Source organism: Neodiprion fabricii, chromosome 3, assembly GCF_021155785.1.
Source record: "Neodiprion fabricii isolate iyNeoFabr1 chromosome 3, iyNeoFabr1.1, whole genome shotgun sequence".
In the NCBI taxonomy this organism is placed as follows: Eukaryota; Metazoa; Arthropoda; class Insecta; order Hymenoptera; family Diprionidae; genus Neodiprion; species Neodiprion fabricii.
In genome coordinates, this window is record NC_060241.1 from 27780427 (window position 1) to 27800224 (window position 19798).

Here is a 19798-nt window from a genome sequence, read left to right on the forward strand (position 1 = left end):
ATACCTGAAGTTACGTCAACTGTTTCGCGATTTGGCGCGACAATATTGTGATAAGATACTTTTTTACGAATTGTTTTCAATCTGAAAGAGAAAGTGCGATCGGGTTACCGACGTGAGGAATTTCAGATCGGTATCTCACAATTATTGATGAGTACGGGGTGAAACTATAAGCCGAGATCAAACCTTGTCAATTTTCGATTCGGGTCTTGGGCAGTTAATGTGTGTATGATAGTTTCATTATGAAAGTCAGATTTACGCTAAATTCTTGGTTATTTCATCAACCCAATATGAAAACATTACTACGCTTCGCAAATTTATATAAGCTCGATTTCTAAATGCTTCTCCCACATTACAGCTTCTGCACGTCGGCTCAGAAAAAAAAAAAAATACTACGTGTAGAATGTTTCCTGATTTATAGCGTTGCATAAAAAAATTCGAAAACTGAATATAAATATTTGATGAAAGCATTCGATTTTTGATTCCTGTACCAGATTTTATCTTCAATAACAAATATACCCTCAGTCAACGAAACCAGAATACAATCGAAACCGTTAGGTTGAATCCGTCTCGTGAAACTGTTCGATGTTCTGGGTGGGATTAAGTGCAGCCGAGAAGTGCTGAAGTAATTCTCTTAGATGTTATCGAGAGCTCGAACAACGGCTGAGTTTCTGCTGAAACTAATTTTTAGCGTGATCACTTTTCGCGTACTTCGTTTCAGTTAAGTTGGGTGAAAGATTCCGAACAACATAAATCTGCAGTCAGACTGACGTCGCTGACCAACGAACTCTTCAAATGTACAAAAAATCGAAATTTCTAAAAATTATCCAAATTCCAACTACTCTGTCGGGTTATTGGAAAAAAATCGATGACAAGGTAACAATTGAAACCAAGGCCTGTCTGTATGGTACTTGAATAAATCTTGGAATTGCAACATCGAAATTAAAGTGGAACACATGTCTGCCTACGTTTATCTCTGTGCTTGAAACTTTTTGTAAAAGTCCGAGAAGGTGTGTCATTGCCACGGCGCAAGTACACAAGCATATGCAATAGTCATTGTTTACCCTATTCATGGAGGTTTCGTGGGGTATCTGAATTTTGTTTGGAACTGTAATGAAATCAGCATCAAGCCCTTTAAGCTCACCTTATGAATAGCTCCAGCAATTTTGTTTTACAGAGGGTAGGCCCTGTACTAGTGACCTAATTTCATCACATTCCATCACCGCAAAGTAATATATTCTAAAACCACAAATTCCGTTTTAAAGCAAATAAGCCCGAAGCACTTATCGATTGCAAAATTTGGAACAAGGCTCAAAGTAATACATACGCCATTGCCAGAGGTAAGATGTGAGGATCTACCAAACAATAAGCGACATTTTTTCTTAGATTAGTCCTGCCCTCTCGTTTCAGTAATTTTGTATTGCGAATGTATTTGCTGTATTACTCTCGAATTTTACATTTAATTTCTGGAAGTATTAGTCTCTGCAAGCAAGGTAGCGAGTACATATCTCTCGATTCCAAGGGATGTATACGGACAGGACTTCAAGTTGGTTACAGCAATCAATACTGCCAAAGAATAGCATTATTAAAGTGAAATGTTTCCATGATTCGAGCATGCAAATTTTAGTTACATGTTCACCGTTAGCGAGCGCGAGTCATTGCGCAGAATCAGGTAGGCTAAGATGAGGAACGGAATAATTATAATGCGTTCGATTGCAATGGTGGAGACTGCAGTATAAATGAAAAGAATTTTTACCTGTAGGAAAGTTAAGTTTTGCTCCGCTTCATCGGCATTACTTTTGAAGGCAACTGAACCGAACCACTTTGATCTTCAGGAAATGATTATGGTTTCGGCTTGTAGCAACGGGCGGTGGCGGGTCCTGAGCTGGACTGGTGGGAGTGAAAACAGGCTGGGAAGATGGAAGGGAAGTTCTGGACCCGCCAACTGTCATCGATGTCCAACAGTGACCACCAGACATCACAGCTATTCCTTTTCCACCCCGAACGTACGTCGATTCTTGAATATGAAGGCAGCCTAGCGCCGTTCGGGTGTGAGAACCGCGGCCCAAAGTCCTGCCGGTGTGATGCTGAGACTAAATGGAATCGCGTGACATTGGTTGTCCGAAGTGATCGTCGATTGCGAAATAAATACAACGTATACCTCGCAGCATGGAGCATGGAGGTGATTTACAAGCCGTCGACACAACATCTGCCAATGCAAACGCACTGCCCAAGGTGACGACGCCCCACCACGACCTTTTAATAGTGATAATTTACTATAAAACCGCAAAACGCTCGCAAACCTTACATCCATGCTCGACATACTGGGACAAATTGACAATCAGTGCCAACCATGGATACCAAATACATCATCCTGCATTCCATAATCGTGTGGCTGGTCGGTAACGTTTACGCGCTACCACGTGTGGTGAGTATCTCTCTTGACAAGTTGTCTCCAGTGTCTTTCACGTCCAGTCGTAATCCGCTCGTCTCGGGATGCACCTAATGTACAAGTCGACCTGTTACAGACGTCGCAGAATAGCTTCCGAAACCCGTTCGCCTCGACTCTGCGATCGTATCTCGATTTCGGCGGGACAGGAAGCTCGTCGATATCCGAGGAATCTTTCATCGATTACAGTCCTCATTCCGTCACTGTATCAAAGGATCGACCAAACATCTGTACTACATGTGGTAACTGCTTACAGTTAGCGCTGTTTACGCCTTGTTTGACACCTCGCACGTGCGTCGCGTTTAATTTTTTTTTGAAAAGAAAGTGAACGAAACGATCGGCCTAGACTTTGTGCGACTTGAATTGTTTTTTGAGTGATTCGAATTCAAACTGAAACAGTTGCTGAAGTGAAAAGAAAGTTCGTCATGTAGTTATTTTTCGTGATGCACGGTAAACGATCTAACTGTTGATGCATTTTTATCGAGTGGCTCTCAGACGATACAGTCCGTGTCAGAGTTGGAAAGAATATGGCTACACCCGGAACTCACCTGGAGATCATTTTTTGCTTCAGTTTGCGGCGTCAGCAATCGGAAGATGCGGATCGTCGGTGGCAATATAACCGAAGTCCACGAGTTTCCGTGGATCGCTGGTTTCAGTACGCGCGGAAAGTTCTACTGCGCAGGCAGCCTCATCACCAGAAAGCACATTCTCACCGCAGCCCACTGTTTGGACGGGTATGTCAATTGAGCTGTTTGTTAAACGGAAAGATCAAAGTATAATCTTTGGACGCGGTCGAAGACGTGATATGTTGTGCGATATACTCTTTAAGGCGGCTACAACGCCAATGATAAAATTTTCGTGAAATTTTCGAGTTTGACAGGTGCTGCGATCCGTGCTCGGTCAACTCGTTTGCAATGATTAGAACAATAATGCACTCGAGCCTGGTACACGTCGGTGACTGCATGGTGAGAGGGCTTTATCGCACTACTATAGTCAGTCTGCGATACCGTACAGTTTTTTGCGACGCGACACTACAGTCAGCGGTTACAGCATAAAATTCGTTGCTCAATTGCGAGTGAAAGACACTGACATAATACTGTACGAGACAGATGATACTAATAAAACCATTCATCTGGTCTAATAACCCGAATATTCGACACCTTGTACTCCCACCTACTGACCTTTTGATCGAGTTAGTTCTGAATTCCTTAATTCTGAAAGTGAGTCGTAGTAATCGCACTGGCTCCTTGTCCTCTTAGGATTTGAAACATTTTGGTAATCTTGCATCATTCGTCGTATGAGCAACACCTCCTGCGAATCGATACGTTGCCGGAGGCTTTTTTTTTTTTTTTTTTTGAAAGGAATATACCGACGCGAATACTTCAGTAGAAGACACAAAGTCACGTGATGTTTTTCGTACTTATTACGATGCAACGTAAATATTTTATAAAACCATTTTTTAATTAAAATTTCATCAGGAAATTGAATGTAGTCGATTTGTTCGTTTATATTACCTCGAACGAGTCGTAATTTATGCTTGAATCAAACTTGTTTTCGATACTGCACTTATTGGTGTACGTATGTAAATAAAAGAGCGAGTTTCAGTAGAAGCGAACCCACTTTTATACGTCCAATCCAGTCACTGAATTCAAATTATAGATTAAACATGAGAGAGATCCAAATCGTTTTGGGGAATCACAACCGAGTCTCCCACGAAAACACGGTGGTTCGTCGTAGAATCAAATCTGCACGCATACACGAACACTTTGATCCTTACTCCTTCAACAACGACATCGCTGTCATAGAAATGGACATCTCTGTAGAATTTGACAGCGTAATTCGTCCCGCTTGCCTTCCCCAAAACCGTAAGTGCTGAAAGTTCCATCTTTTACATAATTAAAAATAACAGTTCAACATTATCCCCAAAAAAAGTTTAACAGGATAGATAAGATTCTGCTGTCAGAAATGATTACGGTCTGTTGTATTATTCACAGAGGAAATCAGTTTATATGTCACTGGGGGGAATCAGAGCCCATCACAATCATAATGTGCCAAATTTGAAAGCACCAATAAAAGATTAACATTAGAATTGGGGAGACCGGTTGGATAATTGGTATTGAATTTTGGTGATTAGAAGTCAGTGACTATACCGGAACCATGGCGGTGGCGGCTGGATGGGGGCGTATCGGCGAGCGCGAATCTCTCAGCAACGTGCTCCGGAAGGTTGACCTTCCAATTCTGTCCGACGAAGAATGTCAGACGGCCGGTTATGCCAAGAAGCAACTGACCGAGAACATGTTCTGCGCCGGGTATCTTAAAGGGCAGCGTGACGCTTGTCAGGTATCAATTGCTGTTGTAAACATCAGTTTCGTGCTGGAGAAAGACTCGCATTGTCAGTAGCTTTGCCCACTTTGAGTTCTTCTTGAAATTTGTTGAATTTTAAGAGCCTCTGCGGGAAATTCCTACCGCGAAATCGTTTTGAGATAAAATAAACGATGCCAGATCCAGTATCGGGTCCGATATTTTCGTTCAAAATGCAGGATAAAAACCAACATATACGGCGTTGATTGAATTTTAAGTAGTTAGTTTTCAGTGAATTACTGCGCCGTAAAACCGCAAGACCAATTCATTTTATGATCTTATCGTCGTGAAACACTTACTGTCCATTTTATTTTTCCACGTGATCGGATATCTTCAAATTTTTGAACGTGTATAAATACGTCACTTGATACTTCCACAAGAAGTAAAGTTTACAAAATAAATTGGTATGAAGCTACTACAGGTCACTGGCTGGACGAGGCGTAATCTCAACATAACTTTTCAGTATTTTAGACAAACATTACGTGCTACCGCTGTTATCGGTATTCATGTAGCTGATCAAATTCATTCGAGGCTTCACTTCTATTTCAAAGTACACGTTTTCGAATCCTTTTCCGGTCCAATTTACGCGAAACGCCTATAATTTTGCAACCGGTTCTTCAAAATCACTAACATTTTCCTCAAATCTAATGGGCGAAGTGTTTTAAATTCACCTAATTTTCAGGGTGACAGTGGCGGGCCCCTTCACGTAACCGGAGCGCACGGTAACTTGGAAGTTATAGGTTTGTATTACCATACGGTATGAAATTCGAAGCTGGTGAAACGTCGTGTCTAAATAAATCCTAACGTAAATTCGTTTTTCACAACATCAAGGTATCATTTCGTGGGGAAGAGGATGCGCCAGGCCGCAGTTCCCCGGGGTCTTTACAAAGTTGACGAATTACCTTGATTGGCTGCGCAATCATCTTGACGGTGAATGCGTCTGTCCACCACCGCAAGTGCGATAGAAGCCGTAGCTCAGCAGAGATAAAGTTCCCCTTTAACCTCATACCTTATTTATTAAGCCTAGAAGATCGAGAAGGCATAGTACTCTCGGTTCCCAAATGTATATAACAATAAGTAATTCAATCTAGTCTGTTGTATATATAAGTAAGCCTCGACGAGGTTATGTGATGTTAGATCCTTCATGTTTATAGGTATACAATTATTTATTGAGTCATAATAAAGTATCATTGTTGTGGATTAATCGGAACCAACTCAAGGAGCGACTTGTTCTTTTCGCAACCTAATATAAATGTCCGACTGGGTGTAGAGAACAAACGGGCCTTAATTTCTCTGTGCGCTGAAAACCTGAAAACTGCGAAAGCGAATTAAGTACCAAACTTTTCTCTTTGGCACGCTGCATTCAAGTTCATCGGAATTTTACTGCATTAATGTACCCTGAGGTATTCCACTTACGATGAGCTTTCTTTAGTTGACTCGCTCGAATCTCATTACCGCTGTCAATATCTCATGCACATGACTCCATTGCCTGTAAAATTGAACGTAAACGTGTTTTACAGGAAAAAATACCTGCAGTGTCAACAAAGATCTACGATGAAACCAAATCGAGTTCGATCGATACATCCGAGCAATGTTCGACTGTACCAGGCAAAAGGTCAGACTGGATTGCGATGGGAGTTCTCAATCATCGTCCATCTCGATACTTTGGTACGATGTACCGGTGCTGCTTTGCCTTTGCAAGTGTTTTGCCATGTTACCGTTATTTCACTGATTTAATTGATTCTCGTGACAACATATTTTTTTTGTTTATAAAACTACGCTAAAATGCTTCAATCGAGAATATTCACGAAAAGTTCAACGTTTGACCTAAAAAGTCTCGAAGCTCAGACAGCAAACGTTCACGAGCTTACCGTCCGATTCATACTTTCCCGTTCGATGCAACAAGCGGTATGCTATTATGGCTTGGTGCAACAATATGGAACGAAAGTGCTGCACCGCGTTACCTTAGCTCGTAAAACATTGTCCTTGTAATTCACTTCTACTCGAAATTGGTAGGGGAGTAGCATTGTTTGCAACGGTCCGATGGTTTCACTAACCCACATTGGGCCGCTGAAAGCAAAACGCCAGACTCCTCCTGACCCCGATTCCGTCCCAGCGCGCGCGCATCTCATTAAATAAACCATACTAATTTTCCCCCACACCATTCCATCCCTTCTCCCGCCTTCCCTTCCCCCAGTGTGTCCCCAGCACCTTTGCATTACAACCGTAATTGTACACTTGCCTCAAAATACTTCACATGACCAGGTAATTTTGAAAGAAAGTCGTAGTTAAGGTACAATCGCTTGCATTGGCTCTCCGTGTCGCTGCACATTATATGCACACGAGCGTGCGTGGATCCATTAATATAAGTTTCAAGAGACGGATTTCTTTCCGAGAATCAGCCTTTCGCCAAAGAAAGTCGATCACCGAGGTTCAACTGTATAAGTCAGCAACAAGTGGCGCCTCAATTGCTTCTTGAATTGTCTGAAATACGAAGGCGCCGATTCATCCGACTAATGCGTAATCCGTTCTCATGGGGATGAAAATGGAAGCACTGTCCGAGATAAGGCACGAAAGCAATTATGGTGTATTACGCACCTGCATACAAGCAGGCGGAAAGGAATTTCCAAAGAATCTTGTGTAATGTCTTACGCTAAGAATCACTGCGTAATTTTCATAAATATTTTCTTATTCACGGCTAAACCTTCGTCACTCACCGACTGAAAGGAATTTTCGTCGTGCACTGCATGAATAATACATGGCGCCCATACCTCTTCCTATCTTCCAGAGCTTATCAGTCGCCTTCGCACGTCTGACCTTGACCCTTATCCGATGGACAGATACGAAACCTCTGCAATGTAATAATGGCTGAACTTTCGGTGAAGTGGCAAATATATTTACCAACTCTGATTCACCGCTCTATCCACGGTTATAGCCGCAAATATACAAAGGTAAAACTGACGCAAATCATTACCGAGACGTTAACTATTCAAATATTGACCGAATGCGTGGGAGGCATTTTATCGGGACCTAAAAAAGTTAAACTCAGAATTTATAGACAGTTTCAAGAGTGACGGGTCGTTGTGATCGGAACTGACACATCGTATAAAGCCTCCTCGTTATATCGCAGCGGGAGTGTCAAAAATAGTGAGAAGAAGTCGGAGGAGGCCGGATAGACGGTGGGACATACCCAGTTGGAGAGAAAGAACTTTCTTTAACCGCACGGAGCCGCGCCAGCGACGAGCAGCCGTCTTCGACGTAGCGCTGCTTCGGTCAGTTCCTCGTGTTTATGGAGTCGGTGAAAGCAGCGACCGGGCATCTTGACTTTGGACTATCGTGCGATCCGTTCTCCAACTCGATCGCGGGAAATTTACCGTACAGCAACGACATTGAGCGGTGCTGAGCTTTCGAATAAATCATAACTTGGCGAATATACTGGGCAGAAAGGGAAACTGCAATTATAATGCAAGTGGTGCTTACTCCGGGGTTATCTTCTCGGGACGTTAAGTGTGTTCAGTGCGCGTCAGTGGGGCAGCATCTCGAAGGCTCATCGCGCCGCGATTGAGCCGGATCCAGTGGCTTATTAACAATTGCACTGGAGGAAGGCATAAGCTGAGACATTTATTCGGAAAATGAGAACATCCGGGTGGGTATTTCGGGCGCTACTGTTACATCTTGCCATCCTGACAAGTGCCGCAGGACTATCGGTGGGATTTAATGAGAAACCTCGCCAGCGATCGGCCAACTCTCAGGTAAGTCGAGCCCCCGGTCTTTCGTCAGACCCTCGCGCCAAAATCTTGTACCCAGTCTCTCACGTAATTACTCTGCCAATTTCAACTCTCGTTACTCCCCGACCTTGACGCACACTGTGAAAGATGATCACTTTCTTTTCCGATGGTCATGTCTCCGTACACCTCGTGATCGGTACGCGCACATTGAACATTCGCTTGTACCAGCCGTTTTCAATTACGCATTCGCCGGAGCCTATTCATTCGGTTTTTGGGGTCACGCTCGGTGTTTTTCAATGGGCTGCAACATCGTGCTGGAGACGTGGGTGGCGTTAGGCACCTTCTCACATGTATCGACGGAAATGTCGATGTGGAGATACCTTGACAGCTACTAAAATCATATGTTCAGCACCTCGTCTGTAAGAAAGTAGTTTTCCACTAACGGATGCATTTTTTTCAGATCACAAACGGTGACCGATCAGCGAGATTCCTGTTTGACGAAATATTTGGAATCGACGTGTCTGGACTCAGTGGCGACGATGAGGAAAGAATTAGGAACTGCACGTGCGGTAAGCGAATTTCACATTCTGACAGAAGCGATCTGCCGATTCAGAGTGATCGGAATTTTTGATACGAACTTCTAGTACCCAGTTCTTCTATTTTCTGAATTTGCCATTCTTTGGAGTCTCTCTGAACCGAATTAATAGTGCCTGTAATAACGTTAAAAATAGCAGGACCAGCGAATGTTGTCAAAAGTTTTGAACTGCTTTACCGCGATATGAATTTTTTCACGTTTCCGGCTCTATGACTCAACGAAAGGTTAACCTTTAACACCTCAATTTTTACGGCGAGTTATTTGGACCAACAATTTTTTTCTGAAGTGAAAGTCTTGAAATTCGAACTCTTTGGTGTAAGCCGGAATCCATGCAGTGAATCTGTTCTCGTAGCCACGATATAACAGTACGTGTTTTCGGAGAAAGTTCTTTAAATACCTACAGTTCAATTTGATACTATAATTAACTGATAATCATTTTCTGATATTTCTCCCTTTCAAACTACTGGGTGAGAACGATGTGAGGATTTAAATGCCAAAATTTCAATTGTTCTTAAGCAAAGTTTTTTTGGCTTTGAAATTCTTATTGTGCAAGTTACATGCGGAGCCTGTGATATGCAGAGTTGTAGCCACTTCCATGACCCTTAAAATTACGTTATTCACTGATTCAATGGTTCTCGTTCTCGTCGATTTATGTTCCGTTAACTTACCGTGAATATTTACTCAGTGTGCACTTTCTACTACGTTCTAGTACCTGAATAACGAACCAAGTGTGAATTACTGTCCTTTTCAGATTGCGGCATCTCTAATCAGGAAGATCGTATTGTGGGTGGCAGGCCTACAGGACCAAACAAATATCCATGGGTGGGACGTATTGTCTACGATGGGCTATTCCATTGCGGGGCAAGCCTTCTAACGAACGACTACCTTCTCACTGCCGCCCATTGCGTCCGCAAGTAATATATTTCATGCATATAATCTACCGATCTATATTGCCGCCGCCGGTTAAATTTTTAGTCCAATAACACGGCGCCCACGTGTGCCCTAAAAATATCGAGCCTCTGAACCGTTCTTCGTAACTCGATTCTTCAAAGAATTATCATATACACAAAGCGATTATGCCAGAGGTTAATTTCAGCTTGCCAAGTATAAGGATTTCAACAGTTTCGTCATACTGTTGTTGTGTATTATTTTCTGGCCAAATTCTAACCGGAAAACTGATTTCTCGATTATTTGCTGAGAGATAAATGCATATTGTATGACATATCTTTTCGCTATTTCATCCACAATTAAATATTCCGGATATCAAGGCACTTGAGCTAATCCGAGAGATTCGATTAACGTAAAGTCGTTTCACGACCCCGCCCACGTTTTAATTAAATCTTACCGACGGAGGTGATTCCCGAGTTCATTGTCGAGGTGTCAGCGTCGACGAGTCCTGAATTATCAGGCTGGAGTGAGGGGTGTGCAAATTTAGTGCTTTATAGTCCCAGATATAGCCAGAAAAACTCATCGGCCAAACGGCTGTGCAGTTCTTGCCTCTGAGTCCCTGTGCAACAATGTTATCTAACCTAATCGCCGTTCAGAGTTATAACATGTCGTAATCGACGGTAATATTTTATCGAAATAATGGGATGGATCAGTCCGCGTCATACACAGATTTGGACTCCTGTGTCTGTGACGGGAGCAGTGAATTAGACCGCTGCTCTATCTACAATATATTTTTCAATGTTTTCAGAGAATTTAAGCTTACTACAATTCTAGCACAAACTGTATCGCGCCACGGTGATAGCTCGATTTTAACAGAAATGTTACGAATGAATTAGTTCAGATGAAAAACAATTCTCAGCCGAGAAAATTCCGTAAAGCTGGCAATAAAAGTATCGCGACGATCCAGCTTTTATTAAGTCGTATAATCTGGCCCTTCCATATAAGGGCACTATTTCCGTAAGCTGGGTTTCATCCGACTCAGATTTCATCATTTTTCGTGGGATGAAAAATTCAATGGGCTAGGTAAAAAAAACTGCGTAAAAAACCTTCAACTTCAAGGGGATACTTACACGCAAGTAAAAAAACTCTGCGTCGAAAAGATTGTGCAAAGCTCTTCTTTCTTTTCTTTCTGATACTTCTGAACATTTGCTTAAATGACCCGAATACCATGTATTCGTAATGACTGGAACTATCCCCGACCCCGAAATATTAGTTTTCAAATGCAAATGTTCGAGTGAAATTGATTGTACGTTTCAAACCGCGAACAAATTACAACGTGGAATATTTTGTAACATTAAGTAATTTGTTTAAAAAATATTAAACTCCCCTTAACCGTTGAACTGTTTTAACAGCCTGCAAAAATCGAAGATCCGGATTGTACTAGGTGACTACGACCAGTACGTGACAACTGATGGAGTTGCGGTGATGCGAGCAGTCAGTGCCATTATTCGCCACAGAAACTTTGACACGAATTCCTACAACCACGACGTAGCGCTGCTCAAGTTGCGTCGTCCTGTAAAATTCACAAAGACTGTACGTCCAATATGCCTTCCTAATCTGGGTAAGTGATTTTACTGAGTGACCCTGTTCCAACTGGAGTATCGAAACGTGAAAGTGTTGATTTCAATATCGAGTATGTTACTTGGTAGTTTTCCCACCAAAAAAAAAAAAAAACTTGACGGAATGAATAACAGGTGGAATTTTTGCTGACGAGTTTTCGATGGGTATTTGTTTCAACTAAAAGTTGATTCGCTACTTAATTTAATTGCGGTTCATCAAACCCTGCTCGAACGAGTTTGCTAATGGAGTATAAAATATGCCCCGAATGAGTTCACGGTTTTATTCGAGCACAGAGTAGGTACTCAATAATTCACCTGGCAATGTACATCGAATAAAATTGAGCTCTAAGCGTCGAGCAGGAACGCTGAAATGATTTATTGAAACAGGTTCGGACCCCGCTGGAAAGCTGGGAACGGTAGTGGGATGGGGCAGAACAACGGAGGGCGGGATGCTGCCAGGCCAAGCGAACGAAGTCCAGGTTCCAATACTGAGCCTCACTCAGTGTCGGCAGATGAAATACAGGGCCACAAGAATCACTAGCAATATGATCTGCGCCGGACGCGGGTCACAGGATTCTTGCCAAGGAGACAGCGGAGGTCCCCTCTTGGTGCCCAATGGCGACAAGTACGAGATAGTCGGTGAGTCATTATTCACTTGCGGTCAACAGTACTGAGCCCGAATTATGTCATAAACTCGTTACGAAAGCTTGATGATCATGCGGAGCCTTCGCCTCGGGGCATCAATGTGGTATCAGAACTGAGTGAGCCTGGAAGCATCGTAAGTTGCTCTTTGCGAGTTACCTCAGGGCGTACTCGTTCATCTGATCATGAGGTTGTGCACGATCACTGGCTCTTTGGCGGTCAAACGCCTGCGGCGTCTGGTGGATGATCAATGTCATGAACATCGTGGATCATTGTACGCGTAACTATTCATTCGCGATGTTGACTTGATCTGCGTTTTTGGTTTATAGGAATTGTTTCCTGGGGCGTGGGATGCGGCCGGCCGGGTTACCCCGGCGTTTACACGAGGGTGGCGCGATATCTGAACTGGATTCAAACCAATATGAAGGGCACGTGCATCTGTGGGAAGTGAGGAGGAAGCGTTTCGTGTTTCATAAACCGAAATAAAGACTTGCGTGAACTTGACGTGCGCCAGAAGTGGATAACGGAGCCGGAAGCAAATTTATGGCTCGTGTTAGAGACATTTCACTCCACTGTTAGCTACTATAATGTGATATTTTTTTCGAGTGGGTCTAATGTATATGCGCGAAAGAACTCGCCTCGAATTAATAATGACGCCATTAACGAGGGAACAGTGCAGAGCTCATGGTACAAGTAATCGATATAATACACAACCTCCCCTTTAACGAGCATAGGAAAGTGTAAATAAGTTGCTGAAAGCCTGCCGCTATATTAAGGTGATATTATAACTATTATGTGTATAGAAATAATTAGTAATGGCGATGCTTCGTCCGCAAGAAGTTATTTATTATATGCAAGGAATATTATTGCTCAGCTGTAGATTTGATTACATTTTTAAAACTTTTCCTTATAAATAAAAGTTGCTACTTTGTTTTCGGAAAACAATAGTGGAAAAACAAACCATTGAGCGATTTCGTTAATACGATTCAGTTATATGAGCCATATTACATTAACCCTACGTTCCCATTGTTATTTTTTGTACACGGTTCCCACTGTGGACACTTTAGTGCTCGGATGGCATTTTACAGGGAATCCTGCGTCAAAAAATTTCGAAAAAATTCTTGAACACAGCAAAATATATGGGTTTCATACTCCAGTAGATTTTGGATCGAAATCTTTTGCTGAGTCTTTGAAAAAAATTCTCAAAGTTTGCTACAATAAGAGCTTTGCAATATTCAATTAGTACTAAAGAGTACACAGTGGGGGCGGAGGATTAAGTTATTTAGTTTTTCACTCGTACACCATTTTTACCAAAGAAATAGAATCGATTCTATCGTCCACTCGCTTTACAGAACGATAACCTCACATTGCCGTGATTTCCGAATTCAATTTTCTTTTCTTCTCTTTTTCTATAACCTCTAGTAGAAGATTTTCATTCGATCATACTTGCACCAAAAATGAATACTATCACTCATAAATTCCATTGTATGATTTACTTTTAAACCCGAATGTTAAATTTGATTTTAAGTAGAATTGTCGTTGCAGAATTTTATTGCCCACCGTGTATACGTAAATATTGCATTAAAATGAGATTTTCCGGGCATGGAATTGGAACTTGGATGTAAAAATGTACTTGCAATAATTAGTGTAAGCCTTTCGCTCATAAACAGTGTTCATCTGATGGAAAATACACACCAGTATACGGGAAATTCCTATTTATTCGAAAACTCATTACAAAGTTTTGTAACTATATCAAACAACTTTTCTTTTTTTTGTTGTCAAGAACATTTCGATATGTTTTGGAATGACGCAGTTTTATTGCGAGCTGCATATTATAAAATATTAGTTACAATATCAACTTCTTCCCAATAAATTACAAGACACGAATTACATATGATTATTTGTAAATATAAATGACGTGTCGACAAAGGCTGACCTTTAGTTCGAGGTACTAAAACTAAAAAACTCCCTATGTGACATTATTTCTCCTAGCCGTATGCTGAAATCTTCGTTTCAAACTTGTCAATTGGAAGCAAACAAAAAATGCATATGCAATAGGTATGTGATGTGTATTCTAAAAAATCAAATTCCATTTACGTAAGCCATAAAAATATCGCGCGAATAGAAGATGGTGAAGGTTATAGAGACAAAACCTCTTGCATGGCTAAAATATACTCCAATCGATTCGGGTTCATGACGAATATTCATACACAAGTTTTGTAACATTATGCAATAACGTTTCAGCAACAAAATGCACAGTTCATTGAAATCCAGACTAGGATTCGATCCTCTTAAAAGCAAAATTCGGACTTTACCCAGCGAACTGGCTTATTAGCGTACATAATGATCAAGTACTGCAAATATCCCTTCACCGAACGGCATTCCTTACACCGTTTACGCCATTATCCACGAAATACGTCGTATGATACATAACTTATACCTGCGTCTCTGAAAACGGGGATTTCAGAAAAGGTATGTGGTTACCTGGCGGAGACTCGGTGTGTATGTATGTATGTATGTATGAGTACAAGTTATGCGCATAATACATGACATGTACACGAAACAATGACACTATACTTGTATAATAACGGTTCACTGTCAAACCGAAGGCAACGTGTTTCTTATGCCACTCCCCGGTTTCGTCGGAGGAGACAAAAATGTATGCACTGTACACCTTACACGAACATCCACATCGACGTGCCCACCAAGCGAAGAATCGACCTGCATATGATGTATGTGACTGCAGCTCGACCGTGCATAATGAACATCAACATTAGCGCAAATGTTCATCGGAATGATTCGTGTAGGAAATTGTTCGATTTTTAGTTTTCAAGAAGTAAAATAACGACTTCGCAAATTGATTTGTTCCTCCGCGCTAATTCGCGTTGAAATTGAAAAAATAGGTTTATTCAGGTGATAGATTTGAATAGACGAATCTAAATCGAAACGTGATTCCAACCGTACTACAATGAATACAATTACTGCCATGATATTTAATGAGTACCTCCATAACTGCGAACAAAAATGAATCAGCAAATGTCCATTCTGTAGAACAGATCAAACTACTCATAGTCTCTTATAAACTGTTCATATTCGAGTTACTAAATGAGTCTGACGTTGATATTTGAAAACGATTGTATGCAATAGTTGTAAGTTTAATCTAAAAATCAACCTCAATACCGAAACATGATTGGTGATGAACAATTGTATGGAAATCATTATATGCCGTGGAACCTGAGACAGTTCAGCTAAATCGGTGCGATTTTGACCGCTCAGTTTATTCAACCTTTTTTCTTTTTACCTAGATTCGGTTTTAATTATTCGGACTTTGAAGCAACTTGACGAATCCAAAACGAGTGAATCCCATGAAGCGTAAGTGTTCTTTCGTAAGTAACTTTCAATTCGCGGAATTCGCCGGGTTTGATGTTCCCGTAAGTTTGGCACAGGGAATTTAACATGTTACTAAAAATAAGTAAGTAAAAATATTGTAAAAAATTCACGCCTCTCCGCTGCAATTGGCGATTCGGAGGACGAAAACGTCCGACGAATCTTGACTCGTGCAGTTCGCGGTCAGTGACAGCAATCGGGTTTGCCCGTGATCGTGATCGTGAACGTGAACGTGAACGGTGGACGAACAGCCATTTCTCGAAGACGCGGACACTCGAACGGTCGAGCGCCAAGTCCCTGTCCTCTTTTCTTCTGGAATATTAAACACGTCTAGGACGTCGTCAGTCTGGGCAAAGCGCTACTACGGTAAACTACCTGGTGCCCTGTGAGCCAATATGGTTTTGTTGTACCCCTGAAAGGTGTCCGTGAAATATTTGGCAAAGTGTACGCGATATCCAGAACGACTCGGCCTTCGCATTGAAAATCATAACAAAATTTGCATTCTATAAAAGAACCGTTAAACGCTTCGAATGAGTAACATGCTGAAATTATATTACTTGGCTGTAGCGACGGTGGTGTTATTGGGCCATGTTCATCAAACGCAAGTAAGTTCGAACGATGATAATTATTTGCAGTATTGCAAAGCTGTATCTTATAAGCGATTCGAGTTTTACACCAGAGTGATTACCGACGAGGGAACAGGTTATGCGCATATTTCCCTACCTCGCGGAGACCGTCGTGATCCCTAGAAGGGTAGTCGTTTCGAAGCGATCAGAGCATTTACAATTAGTATAGGTACGCACAATTTCAAAGGAGGAACTCCAGGCCTGTGATAACATACTGTTACTTCGCCTCGTTAGCTGCCTATTCTCCGACGTAATTCGTAATTCAGTATCCAGCACGTACCCGGTAATTTGTTTTCCCCATTTCACCTCACGTGCGCGGATTATAAGATTACCGATGTATACGGAAGTATGTGTGAAGTTGGAATACGATGCTAATGACTGATTGCCATAAAACGTACATTGTGTGACAGTCGTTTGCCTGCAAATTACAGGGAAAGCAGGTAACGGTCAACCGGGGCAAAAACTTCTTCGGATTCTTCGGTAACAAGCCACCAGAGTCCGAGGCTGCTCCGGAAAAATGCCACTGCAGTAAGTTGATCCGAACGTCTTTTGTAGACCCAAAATCAGAATTTATAATGACGCCGGTCTCGTCGAACCGGTCAAGAAAATTACTGTCGCACAAAAATAATGCTGAAAAATGTTTACGTTCCAGGTTGCGGTCTGCGAAACGAGGCGAGTCGCATCGTGGGAGGCCAGACGACGAAAAATAACGAGTTTCCATGGATCGCCAGACTTTCGTATCTTAGCAAATTCTACTGCGGGGGCACCCTTGTCAACGATCGCTACGTGCTGACGGCTGCCCACTGCGTCAAAGGGTTAGAACTTTGATGTTTTATTTCGGACTCAAATCATAAAGTCGAACCGATTGGTTATTACGCAGTCGTCCGACAGTCAGAGCGATGACAGTGGCAAACGGAATGCTGATTCGAGGGTGTTCGTAGCATTGCCACACCGCCGGAGAGAGTTTACCAAATATTTCAGTTTCATTTTCAGATTCATGTGGTTTATGATCAAAGTAACTTTCGGGGAGCACGACAGATGCGACGAAGGGAACAAGCCGGAGACGAAGTTTGTAATCAGAGCTCTATCCGGCGAATTTAGTTTCCTGAATTTCGACAACGACGTTGCCTTACTACGTCTCAACGAAAGAGTACCGTTCTCGAATACTGTACGACCAATTTGTATGCCCACTGTCAAAGGTAACGGAATGCCGAAAGTTTCTTGAAACGCCATTATTACATTGATTTGGTGACACTGCTAATGATATTATTCGAAAACAAATTAATCTCTCCACCAGTTGATCTGACTCACGTGCTACGCATCGTGAGGGAATCTGATCGAGTATTAATTACAGCCTAAGGGTTTTTGTACGCCTCGGTGCCACCTTGTGATAAGCTTTTTTCAAATGTATTCTTATACGTGAACGCATCCAGCTACCTACATTTCGACATTACGCATTAAGTCGCGTAGGCGATACAAAGAAATAAAATGACACGCACCTATACCACCTTGATAAACAGGTTTCAATCTCGTACACGCCTATATTTATCAGGTTGATACCGGGCGAAAAAATTCCAAATGTAATTATCACCACTCGAATCTGGTTTGGCTGCTTCTCTGGCATATTGCTATGATCGCTTTATGACATCGAATGATTTTATGTTTTACTTAGTATCAATGCTACGTTGTAATTTTTTTCAAATTACGAATTCGCCAGAGACAGTCGTGCAGATCATATTAGCAATAAGGTAAAACTTCGAGCTTTTGCGCATATAACTATAGGTCATGCCGCGTTTGAATTCGCCACGTTCGTTTCGCAACCTCTGAAGCGACCCACTTACCGTATCAATTGCATTATTGCATTGACTGCAGCAAGTTGATGAGTGATGTTCGATAAGTAGAAATACGGGTACATGCATCGTTTTGCGCAACGACATGTCAAGATGCGGAAATCATCGATACGCGTGATTTGGTACGCGGTTACAACAATTACGCGTGAAGAAATTCCGAAACAAATTACAATTAGACTACGCATGAAAATTCTATAATCTATTTTACAATTTTATGATCTCCCGTCGAGTAAATATTTATCCGGTAATATCTTACGAACGTGAAAGCGAACTGGTTTTTGATGTGTACTCTGCCTGTTTAACGAATCTAATATACGGGTATTCTCGTGACAGACAACCAGTACGTGGGCACGAAGGCGATTGCAGCTGGATGGGGAACCCTGCAAGAAGATGGAAAGCCGTCGTGCTTACTACAGGAAGTTGAAGTTCCAGTGATGAGTTTGGCGGACTGTCGCAACATGAGCTACAATCCTCGGATGATATCCGACAACATGCTTTGCGCCGGTTACCGCGAAGGCCTAAAGGACTCCTGCCAGGTAACGGAGTAGATGTTCTGAAACGTTTTCTCTTCCTGTCCCACGTCACGATTTTCCGTACAAAAAATGGTCCCAGCCTCTACGACCGGGTCTCATCCGCCCTCAAGAACCAGAGGATAAAATAATCCCGCGTATCTCCTGATCGTGGTGTCCGATAGAGACAGCCTGTGACGCTGCAATTTTTACAGAACTGGTTTAGAACTGATTTCAGTGGAATTTCAATTTACGAATCGTATCGTAAAGCGCAGGGTGAGATACCGACAGCTCAACGTTTGGGAGCGTAGCGAATCGGAATCTGAATGTTCGACGTAAAACTGCAGCCGATGGATAAGGAGTTTTTTCTTCCGATTTATTTCAGGGAGACAGCGGTGGTCCGTTGGTGGCTGAAAGGGAGGACAAGAAATACGAGCTGATCGGCGTCGTCTCCTGGGGGAATGGGTGCGCGCGTCCGGGTTATCCAGGCGTTTATACCCGTGTCACGCGTTATCTAGACTGGATACTTGAAAACACAAAAGACGGTTGCTTTTGCGAAGACTGAGAACCGCGTGACGTCACAACCATGTGCCAACAATTTTTTCGTTAGTGGTTTGTCATTCATATCGATCACGGACAGCCGAATTTTTTAGTTTCGTCCCAAAACGCTTATTCCTATATTCTAGTATTTTTTGTACACATATTTTCAATAATTTTAGTTTCTTTTTTTTTATAATCATCTAATACATACCGTTGGAGTACGGACGGTGTCTATAAGGATTTGTATATATATCATATACGTCCACTAATTTCGCGGCTATATAAACTTATTTAGCGACTATGTTTATAGGATATGCTATATTTTTCAATTTATGTACGTATATTTGGTTTTATTCAAATTCAATCGATTAGTCGGTATACCGCGCAGAATATTTTTTAATAAACTTCCAGACCATAATTTATACCTATTATTCTTATTTGTATTTATTATATAGTTGCATAGTGACCAAACATGCCTTACGGCTTCATAGAATCGTAAGAGGTACCTACTTTCGATGTTCTTTTGTGAAATCAGACTTATCGTTAATAAATGACCATTGATTATCGATACAAAACGAAGTCATTAACATTTGAAAACCGATGAGGT

General features: G+C 41.9%; 1 protein-coding gene across 1 annotated transcript; it reads left to right on the forward strand.

The window, feature by feature from the left end:
• Window positions 1-1959: 1959 nt before the first annotated feature.
• Window positions 1960-19613, forward strand: LOC124178298 (transmembrane protease serine 9-like). Its single transcript, XM_046561533.1, has 19 exons — window positions 1960-2425; window positions 2526-2688; window positions 3018-3180; window positions 4106-4311; window positions 4581-4786; window positions 5490-5547; window positions 5639-5770; window positions 6240-6475; window positions 8996-9104; window positions 9882-10044; window positions 11431-11639; window positions 12025-12276; window positions 12609-12727; window positions 16188-16271; window positions 16724-16820; window positions 16945-17107; window positions 17274-17491; window positions 18476-18678; window positions 19037-19613. The coding sequence occupies exons 1-19, from the start codon at window positions 2351-2353 to the stop codon at window positions 19214-19216; spliced, it is 3036 nt and encodes a 1011-aa protein (XP_046417489.1). The 5' UTR covers window positions 1960-2350; the 3' UTR covers window positions 19217-19613.
• The last annotated feature ends 185 nt before the right edge of the window (window positions 19614-19798 follow it).

Excerpts from the sequence above, each read along its gene's own strand:
- LOC124178298 (XM_046561533.1), top strand. The coding sequence starts at position 2,351 with ATGGATACCAAATACATCATCCTGCATTCCATAATCGTGTGGCTGGTC. Across the intron at positions 2,426-2,525 it reads TTTACGCGCTACCACGTGTG|ACGTCGCAGAATAGCTTCCG; the intron begins GTGAGTATCTCT and ends GACCTGTTACAG. Across the intron at positions 2,689-3,017 it reads AAACATCTGTACTACATGTG|TTTGCGGCGTCAGCAATCGG; the intron begins GTAACTGCTTAC and ends TTTTTGCTTCAG.